We start from the raw sequence: 18,307 nt of genomic DNA on the forward strand, positions 1-18,307 counted from the left end.
TACTCCAAAAGCTGATGCGCTTATCTTAGAGGACCAAGTGAATGTGTCTGTAACTCGGAGTTCAAGGATTTTTGAAGACTTGAGATATAACGCAACAAGCATATAAAAGCCATGACGCTTTATAGCATTTTTATCCTTCAAAATATGGAACTTCAGTTATTTTTTATGTCCTTCAATGATTTCTCACTAGTGTCTAACTAAAAGCTGAAAAACATTAAATGTTGTTGTTGTTGTTGTGGTCTTCAGTCCTGAGACTGGTTTGATGCAGCTCTCCATGCTATTCTATCCTGTGCAAGCTTCTTCATCTCCCAGTACCTACTGCAACCTACATCCTTCTGAATCTGCTTAGTGTATTCATCTCTTGGTCTCCCTCTACGATTTTTACCCTCCACGCTGCCCTCCAATACTAAATTGGTGATCCCTTGATGCCTCAGAACATGTCCTACCAACCGATCCCTTCTTCTGGTCAAGTTGTGCCACAAACTTCTCTTCTCCCCAATCCTATTCAATACTTCCTCATTAGTTATGTGATCTACCCATCTAATCTTCAGCATTCTTCTGTAGCACCACATTTCGAAAGCTTCTATTCTCTTCTTGTCCAAACTATTTATCGTCCATGTTTCACTTCCATACATGGCTACACTCCATACGAATACTTTCAGAAATGACTTCCTGACACTTAAATCTATACTCGATGTTAACAAATTTCTCTTCTTCAGAAACGCTTTCCTTGCCATTGCCAGCCTACATTTTATATCCTCTCTACTTCGACCATCATCAGTTATTTTGCTCCCCAAATAGCAAAACTCCTTTACTACTTTAAGTGCCTCATTTCCTAATCTAATTCCCTCAGCATCACCCGACTTAATTAGACTACATTCCATTATCCTTGTTTTGCTTTTGTTGATGTTCATCTTATATCCTCCTTTCAAGACACTGTCCATTCCATTCAACTGCTCTTCCAAGTCCTTTGCTGTCTCTGACAGAATTACAATGTCATCGGCGAACCTCAAAGTTTTTATTTCTTCTCCATGAATTTTAATACCTACTCCGAATTTTTCTTTTGTTTCCTTTACTGCTTGCTCAATATACAGATTGAATAACATCGGGGAGAGGCTACAACCCTGTCTTACTCCCTTCCCAACCACTGCTTCCCTTTCATGTCCCTCGACTCTTATAACTGCCATCTGGTTTCTGTACAAATTGTAAATAGCCTTTCGCTCCCTGTATTTTACCCCTGCCACCTTTAGAATTTGAAAGAGAGTCTTCCAGTCAACATTGTCAAAAGCTTTCTCTAAGTCTACAAATGCTAGAAACGTAGGTTTGCCTTTCCTTAATCTTTCTTCTAAGATAAGTCGTAAGGTCAGTATTGCCTCACGTGTTCCAGTGTTAAATATCCAGAAGAAATTTACTTAATAATGCTACATACAGTACACTGTACCCAGCTGATGTAACATTCAGAAAAGTGATGATTTTTTGTAAACAACAAATAAACTTTTTCTAATTGTTCAGTATAATGCTGTAACTGAAATTATTCTAAATGATAGTTTTAAATTATTAAGACTCAGAGACAAATTTGGGCCAGTGACTTCCACCATTCGGCCATGTTTTAGCCTCAGGCTGTGTGCGGCACTGTTAGACTCTTTCTACACAATATGTTTTTGTTTTGTACACAGATTTTAAACAACTGGCTTTGTGAGACTTTCCACAGGGTTGAATGTCTCGATGCCTTCAGGGAAACTGATTCACCACTTCATTGAGGTACAACTTAAAATTTCTTAACGTTACCCCGGTATACTTTGCAATGTATTTGCATATCATTTGATCTGTCATATTATTGTATCCCATATGCTGTAACAAATGCTCAAATTAATGGCTTCTTCTTTCCTTCGTTGTTCAATGGAACGTAATGGACATGTTCATAGTACTTTGTTGGATACACATTAGAGATGCAGTCTCGTTGCCAGCAGGTACATATTCAACAGTCTTCTCCACTTCACCAAGAATTTCGGGATGGAGCTTGATTATTTTCCTCACTGATGATAATTTCTTCCCAAATAGCTCATTAGCAACCAGAAGTTTCCTGTATGAAATTTCTTTGTTGATTTTGAAGTATGTAAATGATGCACAGAACAGTGCAAATGTAGATTTTCTTGAATGTGTGTTTACATTACTGATGTTTCATACACTCCATTTATCAACAATAAAGTCGCCCTATTTTTATTTGGTGGTTGCACCAGAAACTGGATGAATTTGTAATTTGCGTTTTGCTTAACAGTATTGCTCATTGATAGCTATATTGTATGTGCAATTTGCAATAGTAAAAACCATAAGCGAGAAACTTTTCCGAAAGTTCAGACATGATGGTAGATCTCCCTCCCTGTGAGGGAGTTAATATTTCTTTCAGAGGATCATCTCTTAATGGGATTTCGCAACATTTTGGATATTATAGATAGTGAAATTCCTGGAGTTTTGTGCTATCAGCGGTAATGGCTTGGACTCCATCAAGCAACTTAAAATAATATCCTCTTTTTCATTTGCAGGTCAGCTGCCAAGATCTGTGGATGTCATTTGTGATAATGACCTCGTGGACATTTGTAAACCAGGAGACAGAGTACAGATAGTAGGAAATTATCGTTGTTTACCAAGCAAACAGGGTGGTTTCTCTAACTGCACATTCAGGTCAGAAGATTTATAATTAATTAATTAATGTGAAAATGCCTTCATAATTCATTCCAGTTTATAAGATATCATTTTGGTTTGGTGTTCATATCTAGGTGCATTTTGGTTGGGTTTTCATATCTATCTGACATTGTCTGAAGGTAGTTCTTCATGAAGATGTGACCCTCATAAATTCATATATTCTCTTCAGCCGTATCAGGACCTATCTGCCCTTCTAATTGCACTACCTCCGTAATTTTCAGTGTTTTACTATCTGTATCCAGTTGCAAAAAGTAGAGAAATCTGTAGAGTTTAATGAAGAATTTGGGGTATGTACATTTGAATTTTAATTATTCTTTCTGGTTGCAAACTTCAACCAGCATACTGTTTACAGTATTAACTTAGACTAAATATTTATTAACTTTAGTAATGTAATCTTTAGTTTATCGCACGCAAAAAAAAAAAAAAAAAAAAAAAAAAAAAAAAATTCACCTGAACAGAGACAAAATCCTCATGGCAGAACCAAGGCAGGTAGACAAACAGACCTAGGCACACTACTGTTTGCAGATGACTGGGTGCATTTTGCAGAACCTGAGGATGCTTTACAGAGATCAGTGTATAACCTACTCACAATAGCAAAAACATGCAGCATGGAGATCTCTCTCAATAAAATGCTACATAGGGAAAGACTACAAGAGAACCGAGTTTTGAACAGACAACATAACCCATGAGCAAGTAAGAGCATTCAAATAACTAGGGTACTACCTCAGCAACATTGAAAACAATGGTACGCAACATAAAATCACAAACTTCAGATACGCCATGGGACTGATAAATACCTTCTTCAGGCAATCTCTGGTTCAGCAGCACACCAGACTAAAGCTTTACAAGCTCTGGCTACACCTATCCTGTTGAGGTGTGGCCAATCTAAAAGAGATGGTGAATGGAGACTTGAGTGCTGAGATGCAGTTCATGAGAAGAATACATACCATGAAACAGGAAAAGATTTGATAACATGCGTAAGGATCTCAAAGTAAAATCAATCACAAGACAGTATAGAGCTACTGAACATCTTGGAAAGACCATGTACTATGGAGGAAGATTGGCAGTAAAAAAAGTACCAACCCACAGACAGAAGAGTTGGTTGAAAACTAGCAAGGTGCTGGACTGAGACTGTAATAGGCCACTAGGTGCAATACTGGATAGGAAGAAGAAGAAGAACTGATTTTCTCATTAACTATGTAAACGTAAAACAAGTCAGCACATGAGCTAATTGAAGTTTTCCAGTCTGTTATAATGTTACCTATTTTTGAGTGTGTATAAAGACTACAGTTTCAGGATTCACAGCTGGTAAATGAATGCATACCTAATGTGTTCAGTAACCATTTGTCTTACATCTACATCATCAACTACACCCATATTCTGCAAACCACCGTGAAGTGCGTAGCAGAGTGTACGTCCCATCATGCCATTTATGTTTTCTTTCTGCGTTCCATTCACATATGAAGTGTGGCAATCTGAGAATATGAACAGAAGCTGTAAGTTGCCAATTAAGACAGAAGAGCAGTGTTTGAATGTTTAAGAAGAGAAGCAATGTAGGTGTATGGATAGTTAGGATGATATTTGGACAACTTGTGGTTGTGTTGTAGTAGGTGTGTTGTAGTATAAAATAAGATGAGCAGGAGCAGAATGTTGAGCCCTGCTTGAGAAACAAGAAAAATAAGGGACATTCAACAGGTTTGTATTTTTTCGTTACCCACAATCTTCATCTTTATTTTAATGTTAAATGTGCTTTTGTATTTTCTCGAGTGCCCACACCTGTGTGATGTCTCTCTCTCTCTCTCTCTCTCTCTCTCTCTCTCTCTCTCTCTCTCTCTTTTGTTTATAGCTTCTGAATGTCTCATAAAAGTTTGTATCTCTTTCTTAGAGATACACTTGCATGCTCTGCTGTCTCCTTCCATTTACAATGTGTTTATTTTTTTGTGCATATAAATTTTCAATATGTATGTTCCACACAAGATACTGGACAGAAAATCTTTTTACTTGTTTGTTTCACAACTTGCAAATGTGTCATTTAATTTTTATAACAAATTGGGTGCTAACCAGGAATAGTTACAAATTTGAGCATACTAAAATTAAAAGTATGCATTACATGTTCTCATGAACAAGATACTGAAAGATTGAATAAAAGTAGTTTTGTAGTAGGTAGGATATCGCAAATTTTCGAAAGGTAGGCCCAACGTAGTTCAGAAAGAGATTCTGCATGTCTGGATAATATGTTGTGTAGCTCTGTTCTTCTGTGATACACACTTTTTGGCACACTGTTGTGTGACTAGCATGTCTATTTATTTTGCATATCTAGTTCAGGAGGGCAAAATTGAGGAGCAAATCTCCATGGTCATGGAATGTATCAGTACATGAAATTACAACAGAAAAGTAATAAATAATAGATAAAATAATATGTTTATGAATCTTAAGTAAATGACAGTTCATATAAACACAGTCAAAATACAACAGAGGAATTAGCTTAATTTTTCAAGGAACTCCTCGTATGCCACTGTTTGATCTGGTGCTGTATTCATGGACAATTTTGTTTTCTTTTCTCAGTGTACTTGCTTTTTGACATGTGTAGCTACTGTAAATACATACATGCAGGGGGAGGATAAGATTTTTAAATGTTTAAAGAAAGGTTTGCATGGTTATCTATTGCTTGATTGTTCATTATTCTTAAAATTGTGTTTTATTTTCTGAAAACTATTTTGGTTTGGGTTATATCCATGAAATTATACTGTAACTAAGTAATGAATGGACACAAGCAAAATGTATGGTTGTAACTCTCAGCAATCAGGTTGTTGCAAAGAATTTTTACTGCGTCGTTCATTTTTGCTAGTTTTTTAATTTAGTAACTAAATATGACAACTTCATATAAGGTTTTCTTGTATACGAATCCCAATAAATTGTTTCAGCAACAGAACTAATATTTTTGTTAACCATGTATATTTTTGGTTGTGTTGCATTTCTGTTTTTGATCTGCATAGGAATTCCAGATTTGTTTTCTGGGGATTTACTGTTAGTCTGTTTCTGGTAAACTACCTGCACTTCTTCCCTAATATCTTTTGCAGATGCAATAAGATCTTCCTTATTATTCCCTTCGATCAATAGACTGGTTTCATCTGCAAAAAGTACTGGTTCTGAATTTCTAATGTGTTATGGGAAGTAAGACATGGCGCTAAAATTTAACCCTGTGGAACAACATGGTTCTGAAATATGTACATGGGGATTATTGTCTTCCAAATACTTTCTCATTTTGGTCTGATAGTGACGTGATTCACTCATTTGGTATGCATCTTAACCATATCATTAGGCTTTCTCAGGAGCCTTCTGGTAAGTCTAAAAATATCTCTACAGCTTTTGTTTAATTGTCCACTGCATTGAAGACATGGTTTATTAGGGCAAAAGTAACTGTTTCAGTTCAGCATTTTGGCCTGAAGCTATGTTGACATCCATAGACAATATTACTTTTGTCGAAGGATGTAGTCAGTTGCGAAAGGAGTGGTTTTTCACTGTTTTTTGAAAGTCCTAACAGTAATGACACAGGCCTATTGTTACCTACACAAAGCTGATTACCTTTTCTTATATAGGCTTTTGCTGTTTTAGCTGCTTAGGGAAAACATCATTTGCTACATACGCAGATTTTCCAAACAATGGTCAGATATATTTTTTGTCAATTTATTGGTTATAAAAGGTATTAATGCTGTTTTGTGACTTTATAATGAAAATCATTCAAGCACCACACTACATGACAAACTGAATCCCTACAACGCAACCCAGTAGGCTGGAAACAGTCAACATCATAGGTTTCTGTTGTCATTTTTCAAAATCAAATACACCCATTGGCCAGGAATAATTTGAACAATAATTTGTTCGATCATATGACATTTTCCCATTGTTGTATCCAGTTTGAATGTTAATAATGGACTATTATATCACTGATACTGCTATTTCCGTTTAGTTTTATACTTTTAATATGCATCGTCAATATTTTTTGTTTCATTTTTAGGACAATTTTGATTGCTAACAACATTTCACCATTGAGCAAAGAGAACACACTTGCCTTGTCACGAGGTGATGTGGCCAAATGTAGAAAGCTTGTAAATGCAAAGAGCACTGGTGATATTTTTGAACTACTTAGCAAATCTCTGGCACCATCAATTCATGGACATGAATATATTAAGAAAGCAATTTTGTGTATGCTGTTGGGAGGTGTAGAAAAAGTATTACCTAATGGAACAAGGCTGAGAGGGTGAGTATGTGCTACAACTAATTAAGACTTGAGAGATTGATCAATTTCTCTGTAAATAAGGAGTTTGGTTTTGTCACTACAGTTCTTAAAACATACAATCTGCTGTCGGACATACTACTACCTCAAAAAATTGCTGCACAGATCAGGGAACATACAAATTATGTGAAACTTGACATATGGAACATATGTGGCCCAAGTCCTTCACATAAAATGCTGTAGAGGAGAATTGATTATCGGATGCTCTTGTGTGCTAGTAGTAAATGTTTCCTAAGATACCACATGATGTTTAAATGGGAGAGAATTACCTGCTGCATTGAATGTAGTTTTTTGTTTCATGGAATTACAGTCCTTAACACTCTTAATGTTCAGGATAGAAGGGCTGAACAGCAAGTAATGAGTCATGAACATAGTCCTGGATTGAAATTGCGTTAGCAAGTGATGGCAGATGTATCTTATTCATCATAGTGGTATCTCATAGAACTTAGGATCAGTTGCTGGCACCAGTGGCAATGCAGCCAATATCAAAAAAAGTATAACAGAGTGAAAGAGTGTGTGTGTGTGTGTGTGTGTGTGTGTGTGTGTGTGTGTGTAATTCATCAGAAAATTTGGACTTAGATGTGCTTGTTCTTAAAGCTCTGTGAGTAGGCTTTCATGAGATAGTTATGCCTTTATCGTAAAGTGTCTAGCAGTTCAGGTTTTTCAGTATCACTGTGATGCTATACAATTTATACTGTTTTGAACTTTATTTTGCATTGCACTATTGGGATAGCAGACGGTAGAGGTAGTGTGTTTGTAGATCATTGAATTCTTGTCTTGTTGCTTTTAATACTATACTATTGTATTATTTTTTTATATGTTCAGAGACATAAATGTTCTTCTTATTGGAGATCCCAGTGTTGCAAAATCTCAGTTACTCAGATATGTGCTAGCTACAGCTCCCAGAGCTATACCGACGACAGGACGAGGCTCAACAGGAGTTGGTCTAACGGCTGCCGTCACCACAGATCAGGAGACTGGTGAGAGAAGGTATGTGATAATCTTGGAAGACATTATTTCTCATACTTGTTGTAATACCATGATCATGAAATGATAGCATTTACCCTAACTTACTCTTATTATTTATGTAGTAGGTCTCCATAGTTTTCTTGTTTAAGGGAAAAATTGAGATTCCTATCTGATTTATGAAAGCCATAATAAACAATAATTTATGGTAATTAAACAAAAATCTTGATAATGTTGAAAAGAAACTTATTATTATTTATTATTTGTTAGTTTTTAAGTGCATGCAGTTCAACTTTGTACTGTAAGTGGTCTGCTTCCTCTTGGCACCTATAAGAGCATTGTCAGTTTATGAAAAATTGGGAATTGAGTTTTATAAAAATTGGGATTTAAGTTTTATTTTTAAGTACATCATGAGAGTGTATAGGGAATTTGAATGTAACAGAAACAGTACCTGATGACAGCGGATACAAAAATGGCAAATGAAGTTTCTGGCCTCCAAAAATTCTTGAAGCATGTGTCGTCCCAGAAATGTCTGCCAAACTTTCTCATAGTATACAAAAAATTCATTTGTTTGATTCAGGTGCTGCATTTGATTATTTATCTAATAATTTGAAATTATTTCATGTTTACAAACAATTTTGCTTCTATACATGCTGAAAACCAAATAACAAGAAGCTGGAAAAAATTGAAAGCTGCCAAGTCTGGCACAATATTTCAAAAAAATGAGCCATATTTCATGTATCTGGCGTAGTAAATAGTGTAATGTTTCATTGTGGCTGTCTGATAATCCACTCATTGCCATAGAACACAAGAGGCAACTGCTATGCTAAGTCTGAAGTTAGGAAATGGCATGGGAGATCTGTTTGCGAGGTAGGTCTGGGGAATAGTACCTGTCTGGTGATACCCTCGGCATACTGAGCAAGGGAATTTTTTCACAGCAGATGCGCCGTCGCCAGGTAGCCACGCTAAATGTGAGGGATTTTTTGGTGTGAAAGGGATGACAACTCTCAAAACACAGGTACTGTTGATGTTTTCAGGGTTTAATGTGGACAGATGTGTGGAGGAGCCATCAGAGAGAAGGTCAGCATCTAGGAAGGTGGCACACTGGGTAGAGGAGGACAAAGTGAAGCAAATGGGAGAGAAGGTGTTTAGGTTGTGACGGAACGGAGATAGGGTGTCTTGGCCCTGGTCCAGATGATGAAGATATTATCAGTGATCCGGAACCACACTAGGGGTTTGGTGTTTTGAGGGGCTAGGAAGGTCTCCTCTAGATGGCTGATAAAAAAGGTTGGCATAGCAGGATGCCCATGGCTGTGCAGTGGAGTTGTTTATATACCTTCCCTTCAAATGAGAAGTAGTTCTTGGTTAGGATAAAGTTAGTAAGGTGTATGAGGAATGAGGTAGTAGTCTGAAGAACACTGGGAAAGGTAGTGTACAATAGCGGTAAGACTGTGGGCACGATGGATTTTGGTGTAGAGGGAGGTGGCATCAGCAGTGACAAGTAGGGATATGGGAGGTAAAAGGGTGGGGATGGTGGAGAGTCTGTGAAGGAAATGGTTAGTGTGTTAGATATGGGAGGCTAGATTACGGCTAATTGGCTGGAGGTGTTGGTCAATCAGTGCTGACAGTGTTTCAGTGGGGGCACAATAATCAGCAAAAATGGGGCATCAAGGATTGTCAGGTTTGTGGATTTTGGGGAGCATGTAGAATGTGGGTGTGCAAGGTGTCATGGGGGTAAGGAGGGAAATTGATTCAGGGGAGGTGTTCTGGTAAGGGCCTAATGCTTTAAGTGGGGATTGGAGTTTGTTGGGCTTCTTGTATGGGATCACTCTGTCAGTTTATAGATGAAGTAGTCAGATAATTGGTGGAGGCTTTTTGCCAGGCAGCCACTGCAATTCATAACAACAGTGGTGAAACCTTTATCTGCAGGTAGGGTGATTAGGTCAGGATTTGTGTTGGGGTTATATGTGGCTATTCGTTCTTCTGCTAAAAGGTTGGTGTTCTGAGGAAGGGACCTGGGGAAGGATTCTGAGGCTAAGTTGGAGGTAAAGAATCCTGGAAGTTGACCAGCAGTTGGTGAGATTGGAGGGGATGGGCGGGGGATCATGGTTGGATGGTAGTTTGAACTGGAAGAGACAGGGTCCATTGTTGGAGTTAGGGTGGGTTTGGCAGCAAAGAAATGCTTCCATTGCAGGGATTGGGAGAAGGAGAGCAGGTCTTTAGGGCTGAAGGTGAGGCCTATGTCAAATTCAATTGCTAGGTTAAATGTATTGCAACCACAACACCCCTTGAACCAATGAAAATTTGTTAAAGTTTTCAACTTTGACCAACAAGAGCTGGATACTGCATCAAGCACAATAATGACGCGTTTTGTGTCGTTGAAATGTCCAACTGTTATTTGGTTGCTACTGCAAATGTATATTTTTCTTGGAAGTATAGTGGTGTATAAGAGCCTATCTGTTTACTAAAATTTTGGACTGGCAGACATTAAAGCGCTTGTGTTCGCAGTGCAAGATTTTGAAAGTAGATGTTATTAGTTTAGGTATACTATGTATGTGTGTGATGGGGTAAATAGAAATTTACATCCATAACCAACCACCAATGATTTTAGTAATGCTATAGGTCATACTCACAAAATATTCACAACTATTACTGTGTTAATTTGTTTTCATATGCATGGTATAGTTTGTTAAACTTTATTTATAACGTTCAAAGTACATTTAAAAACAGCGACTTAGTGCTGATGGAGAGGAACAGTGAAGCATGCATGATGGTGTGTTTGGTATCAATATAATTATAGATAGCGAAAAGGAGTTGGCACAAAACGTAATGCTTCAATTGCTGTAGAGTACCTACGTGAGCAGAGCACTGCAAGCGCTTGCACAATCCTCGAGCATTCATGTGGCTCGGGTGTGCGAGAGAGAGTGTGAATATACCTAGAATTTTTGTGTGGAAGTTGCCAAAGATTACTAGTGCTGTCTCACCTGACAGCTATGTGAACATTTGTACATGGCCATGCTGGCAGCACAGCTGACTGAGCTGTCATTCATGGCTGTAAGGATGGAACAGCCGAGTGAGCCATATGGATACCACAGCAGAGCGAGCTGCTGTCCATACACACAAGGGCATTCACTTGACATGGGGCTGCAGATCTGCAGCGTCTGAATGCATGATTCACTTTATGTGCCACCAGAGTTTGGCAAAATTTGAGCAATGAATACAGACAAGAAGTACTCATTATTCGTGAATAACACATACTATCCAAAACATTGTTTACTTACACGAATAAAACATGTTATGAATAATAGATACATCCGAAATCCGGTGAAATTTTTTGCTCCAAATCTATGTCATTTATTAAACGAATATAACTTTTGTTACTTTTAAATTAGTTTTCAGAAAAACTCGTTTTGCCAAACATCTCATCAGAAACTTTTGAGTTTTGGAGGTTACCTATTGTGATGCTGAAGAAAATATGTCCTTCACTTGCAAAGTGGATATCATTGCATTATATCATCTGAAATCGTCTTTATTCCGTGATAATGATGTACGATTTTTAACTCTCAATCTTATTCAGAAAAGAATGAGAAATCATCAATTCCACTGTAGTTTTTCCAAATAATTTGTTGTGATTCTACATCGGCTTCGCTTTCCAACTCAAATTTGAAATAAAATATTCTTTTTATTTCGAAACTTTGTTCAAAACTCGTGACCAAGTTTCTGTGACATTCCTTTGGCTGTTGTGTGTCTGTTGTTTCTTGTAAGGCTCCCTTGGTCATGGACAGAATTACAGGTGAACTGTTCGGTTTTAAATTTGGATAAGACATTGCCACAATAATTGCAGTTGTTGTAGAAAGGCGAAAAATGTTTTTTAATAGTCTCTTGACACTTTCTTGATAGAAAAGTTGCCAGTGTACTGCAATATTATGAACTCATTTATGACCTGAAACTCAGTATCTCTTCTGAAATTTTTGAATCTGAAAGCACTATGTAACTGTGTAGATGTATGTCGAACTGAAAATCTCTTTCATATTCTAATGGAAAGCATATTCAGTCAGGTGTATATGCCCTGGGACAACTGGGAAAAGCCCAGGAATTTTTTCATCCGGGAAATATCAGAGAATTTTTTAGGATTCTGGGAATTTTTAATTATTTTGGGTTTCAGTTAAATTTATGTAATTTTGACTGGCAGGAGCTGATGCTCTAATGAAGAATTTTACTTTAGCCCACTACTGAAGAATCATACTCCAGCAATAAAACATAAACAAGAGAATAACACCAAAATAAAACTAGTTGGAAGGAAAATTTGTTATTTACAACAACAAAGTGTAGCGCACATACAAGCAACTGCTGACATAAAAATGTGTCAAAGGCTTTACAATGAAGACTATGCAACACTTTGTAACAACAAACTGCTTTTGATGAGCATGACATCACAACTGTTCACATTGCTAATAGGTCATGGGAAAATATTGCAAATAGTGGATTAAAAAGCGTTACATTCAAAGTAAATTTCCTTTTACACAAGACAAATTATGTTACATGTGAGAATGTGCTTTGAATTTCTTAAAACATGGAGCACTTGACTCTCATTCAAAACTTAGCTCTTTGAAGACCAGTGAAGAAAAATTTGGACCCAGAAGATCAGCCATTTACGCTGTTATTTTAAATTTTCCTGGCACATTTGTATTTGATATATCTTAGAGGATAACACATGATAAACAAGTTCAGTCTTCAAGATTAGTTGTTGTTGTTGTTTTTTTGGACCATGCAGGAGATACGGGTGAATAAAAAATTGCCTTGCCCGGTCACTCGCATGTTGTTGGCTAGTCGGTAACCCTGCATTCTACCATCCAGCACTTGCGGTACTGTTCTTGCTACATCTCACTCCACGAAGGATGTGGCCATGCAGACATGCGACCTCAAATTCAGCACTGCAGTTGTCAAATCGCCCAATGTCTAGGTAGCATCCCCGTCTCCTACTCCAGCTGTGCAACAAGCCACCAAACTTTCGCCTCATGGGGTGAAGTCACCTACTGCAAAATTGGCAGACAGAAGGAATACTCCTCTAAAGACTTCGTACACCCCTCCAGCCAACAGTCATCTTGAGTCTCACTCCACTAACCGGAAAGGCTCCAAGAAACCAAGGAAAGGCAAATGATCTTCTTCTTCACTGACTCTTGAGATCTTCTTGGGCGGTGTCATCCTGTCATATACTTGCCTGGCCAACCTCTGTGTCACCGGTCTGCACAGACAATCGTTTTTCTCCCTGGACTCTGCAGGCAGACAGACAGAAGGAGAATGCCGATGCCTGTGTAGATCTCGTGGAGCAGGATCCTCCAGCCTCTACAACCCTATAGCAGTGAATTATTGAAGGCTGGCAGTTGGCAGCTGCCAAGGTGACACTCTTTCATTTTTCCGCCCCCCCCCCCCCTTCTTTCTCATGACTCTCCTCCAATGGAATGTTCACGGCCTTTGCTCCAACAAAGAGGACTTACGGCTGCCCTGGGAATCAATATCCACTTGTTCTCTGCCCCCCAGGAAACAAAATTGTGTCTTCACTACTGCTTTGAGCTCTTGTATTTCTTCCCAGTCCGCTTTGACCTTCCCCCAATGGAAGGCATTTCATCTCACGGGAGTCCAGTTGCTCATCTCGGATGATATTCATAGTCAGCCCATCTCCCTTGACTGCCCGGCTTCAAGCTATTGCAGTACGCATTTTCCTTTTTCACTTGACCTTTCCCCTTTGTCCAGCTTACATCCCTCAGTCATCCAGCAACACCAGGACAGACTTACAGCTTATTGGGCAACCCTCTCACCCTTTTCTGCTGCTTGGTGACTTGAATGTGCACCACCCCCTTTGGGGTTCTTCCAGAACCTGCCAGAGAAGTGCACTCATGGCTGACCTCATTCATGTTCCTCATTTGTTCTCATGATCTACATTTAAGATTCCTATCTTGAGTTTTATTCTTTATGTTTTCACTCTATATGTTACTTGATTGGAATCACCTGAAATTGTAAACTTGTTTAGGATCATCATATCGTATGAAATTTCTTTAGTATTTGATAAATTCGATTCTCTCTCTCTCTCTCTCTCTCTCTCTCTCTCTCTCTCTCTCACACACACACTTTTGCCAAGTCCATGTCTTGTTTGTCCTCAACACATTGTTACTGAAGAAAACTACAGGTAATTTTCGACAGATTCTATTACTTGCGTAACCATATCTGCTGCCATTCCCACATTTCTCTCAGAGTTTTAGTTTCTGTATCACACCTGCATTATCATACTTTATTATTATATTTTAGTGGAGTTTTGTCAGTTATTGGTTGATATAACTCCTCTGAGGCCTACGCCATGTTGTTTCATATACTGCTTTTAAATTTATTTATTTATTTACAATAAAGCATGCAACGTAATTTTCTCGCTGCTCCACTCCTCTGTAGTGAAACATGCTGATTTTAACTATATTCAGTTCTCATTTTTTCACCCTGTTAATGACAAAAAAACTAAACTTAACTCTGTCTGAACATGCCATGAAGGCCCAATGGTACAGACCAGCCACTGTCTCATCCTCAGCCCCCAGCCGTCACTGGATGCAGGTACGGAGCGGCATGTGGTCAGCAGAACTCCCTCCCAGTCATATGTCAGTCTGAGATCGGAGCTGCTACGTTTCAGTCAAGTAGCTCCTCAGTTTGCCTCACAAGGGACGGGTGAACCCGCTTGCCAACAGTGCTCGGCAGACTGAATGGTCACCCATCCAAGTGCTAGCCCAGCCCGACAGTGCTTCACTTTGGTGATCTGACAGGCATCAGTGTTTACCACTGCGGCAAGGTTGCTGGGCCCCGTTCATGACAATCCCATGGTATTCATTTTCATGTTGCTTATCTCCTTTTCCAACTCCAATAATTAATTCTTGTCATTTATTGTTCCTGAGTAAAATAGGAGAAGCAGTTCCATGCTAAGGTTCATTTTGTTCATTTAGCCAGAATTCAAGCAGCTAGGTGAATAATCAGATGTAGCTAGTTTTGTTCCATGGCCTAAACCATTTTGTCATAGTTCTGTCAGTACATTACTTCAAGCAATTCTTTCACTTAGACGAGCATACTAATGTTCCAGAAGCTCATATGGCAGTGGTACCTACACAACTGTACCAGTGGTACACTGGCCTACTTTGACTGGACAGTATAGAAAGGAACCAACCAGGGTAGATCTAATGTCAAATCAACACTGTGCAGCTGCTGTTACTCATAAAGTTTACCAATTATCAATGGGCTTCTCCTCAAATTTATCTCTGAGTGTCTTTAATCTTCTTCAATGGAATCATTTGGGAATGAACACAAAAAGCTGATTGTTAACAGACAAAAGTGGATTAGAGGCTCTGTTGATAGATAATCAGCAAGTGAACTAATAATCTTACTGACCTCCAGCCCCTGTTTTATAAATAACAGAGCTCTCAAGCCAGTTTTGTCTTTTAAGATTTCAGTTTTTATGGGACATACAAATCCTCCAAATATAAAAAGATGTAGTCATTCGTTCATCATGCTGTCTGCAGTGCAGGTTGGTGTGCAGCCCATCAGTAGAATGAGATGTTCACTCTGCAGTGGAGTGTGTGCTGATACGAAACTTCCTGGCAGATCAAAACTGTGTGCCAGATGGAGACTCGAACTTGGGACTTTCGCCTTTCGTGGGCAAGTGCTCTACCAACTTAGGTACCCAAGCAAGACTCACGCCTGTCCTCACAGCTTTACTTCTGCCAGTACCTCGTCTCCCTCGTCTCCAACCTTCCGAACTTCACAGATGCTCTCCTTTGAACCTTGTAGAACTAGCACTCCTGGAAGAAAGGATATCATGGAGAGATGGCTTTGCCTCAGCCTGGGGGATGTTTCCAGAATGAGATTTTCACTCTGCAGTGGAGTGTGTGTTTATATGAGACTTCCTGGCAGATTAACTGTATGCTGGACGAAGACTTGAACTTGGAACCTTCGCCTTTCGCGGGCAAGTGTTCTACCAATGTTGGAGATGTGGTACTGGCAGAAGTAAAGCTGTGAGGATGGGGTGTGCGTTGTGCTTGGGTAGCTCAGTGGTAGAGCACTTGCCCGCGAAAGACAAAGGTCCCGAGTTCAAGTCTCAGTCCGGCACACAGTTTTAATCTGCCAGGAAGTTACAGCCCATCAGTGGTTGGTCCCATAAAGTGAAAGTAACAGCTACATGGTGTAAATATCTGAAATGGAAATTGAGATTTGCCCAGATCGGTTCTCTTAATATTCACTAAGATGCAATTGAGGACTATCCCCATTGTATTTAAGTTGTTGTGTTACATAATTTTTTCAGAAATTTGGGTTTGAATAACGTTGAAAGGATGTTTATGTTTGTCTGGTACTTCTGAATGAAAGTGTAGCAATTAGTATTCATTAAGGAGTTGAAAAAAGTTTTGGAACTGTCTCCGCATATAATTTTTACAATTAATGTAAAAAGTTTGGAGCATTTGAGTCTCAGGTAATAAGAGATAAGACAGTGACTTGTTTGATTAGGAATATCACTTATGTTAATCACTGTACATGTTTTATTTTTGTCAGGTTAGAAGCTGGTGCTATGGTTTTGGCTGATCGTGGGGTTGTCTGTATTGATGAATTTGACAAAATGTCAGACATAGATCGTACAGCTATTCATGAAGTCATGGAACAAGGAAGAGTCACTATTGCGAAAGCTGGAATACAGGCTCGTTTGAATGCTCGTTGCTCTGTGCTTGCAGCAGCAAATCCGGTTTACGGAAGGGTATGTACACAAAAATTATATGTTGTCTAAATGCTACAGTCCCTGTATAATAGCTTTATTTAGTGTTTGTAGCTGCTGTTTAATCGTTTAATTCTTGGAAGGACACATTCCTGTAACTGCAATAAGTTCACTTAATTTGACAAAAATCTTTTGCTTTAACAAGTTTCTTGTGGTGGATGTTTAATGGAGTAGCTGTGTATTCTCATGTAAGAAACAAATGGAGTAGCTGTGTATTCTCATGTAAGAAACAGAATGCAGAAAGTTATCTTAGGCTGTTCTAGTAATACAAAGAGGAATGCCACATCAGCTGCACAGAAAGAAATTACAGTCAGAGTCCTGCAAAATTTGATCATCAGCCCACTACTGTTCTTGCTTTATATTAATGATTTGCCATATTATTTGAATCAGGAGCCAGAATTAGTTTCGTGTTTGCAAATGATACAAGCATTGCTGTGAAGCTGAGCAAAGAAGAGTCAACAAATTTGTTTTTGGAATGGGGCCACCTTGAGAACAACACAATTTTTTTATCTTTCATTTCCCAGAGAAGTTTTGCTGAAGTTTCAACATTATCTGTGGGCATTTATAATCTTTCTTGTTAACACATCCTGGGTTTTTGTTTTCTATTACGATTGGACATTTTTTTGGTTTCACCATTATCTTTACTGTCATTGTTTACAAACTGCAGAAACAAGATTTTGTCCCTTTGTTTGTAAACAGCAACATATTGTAAATAGTGACAGTGAAAGTTACTTAGTGCAGGTCTTCACAGTAAAGATAGTGGGGAAACCAGACAAAATGACTACTATGAAAGAAAATAACTGCAATAAAAACATAAAAATGCAGGAAAACTACAGCATGTGCTAACAAGAAAGATAATAAAAGCCCACAAATGATGCTGAAACTTCAGGGAAATGAAAGACAAAAATTGTGTTTTGCTCAAAGGAGACTCTCTCCAAATACAAATCTATTTGTCAGCAAACACAGACAGAAGAGCTTCAACCTCAAGGAGGATCAACAGAGAAAGTAGTAAACGTTTTTTTAGAGTTGCTGAATAGCTTTTCAGGAATGGGCTGAAAGAAATAAACACGCTTCACCCAGTTTTGTGTTGTCAAAAATATTTGATATCCTACTAGCCTGGTATACAACAAGAAATATTAAACAGGGTAGAAAATTTTACATTCATAGGTACACAAATGGATGAAAACTTAAACTAGAAAAGTGGGTTTGCTTCCTCTCCACTACTATAGCTGGAGTCATGAACAACCCCCCTCCCACAAATCTTTTTGTGGATACGTGCATGGCGAGCATGGCACCCTGAGCTCATGCAGCTCTTTCCTTTCTGGGCTGCATACCTTCCCTTTCCACATCCCTCCCTGTCCCTGATCCTTTCCCGCCCCACCCTGCCCCAACCCTTCCCCTTCTTCCTCTGTCTGGGAGTATGTTTTGCATCTTTGTCCTGAGACAGATGGTTGTGAATGAATGAAGTGGTTTCTCTTCTTTTATCTCTACAGTTTAATGTATCTATCCTTACTTTGTCCTTATCTTTCCTTGATTCTTCTCTTTAC

General features: G+C 38.6%; 1 protein-coding gene across 1 annotated transcript in view; it reads left to right on the forward strand.

Moving 5' to 3' along the window:
• LOC124711191 (zygotic DNA replication licensing factor mcm3) overlaps positions 1–18,307 on the forward strand; it is a 119,232-nt gene that overhangs the window by 67,116 nt on the left and 33,809 nt on the right. Inside the window, exons 6-9 of the mRNA XM_047241124.1 lie at positions 2,544–2,682; positions 6,722–6,964; positions 7,826–7,990; positions 16,544–16,742. Of these exons, the coding sequence (XP_047097080.1) occupies positions 2,544–2,682; positions 6,722–6,964; positions 7,826–7,990; positions 16,544–16,742 (746 nt within the window). The remainder of the gene's footprint in view (positions 1–2,543; positions 2,683–6,721; positions 6,965–7,825; positions 7,991–16,543; positions 16,743–18,307) is intronic.

This window comes from Schistocerca piceifrons, chromosome 1 (assembly GCF_021461385.2).
Source record: "Schistocerca piceifrons isolate TAMUIC-IGC-003096 chromosome 1, iqSchPice1.1, whole genome shotgun sequence".
NCBI lineage: Eukaryota > Metazoa > Arthropoda > Insecta > Orthoptera > Acrididae > Schistocerca > Schistocerca piceifrons.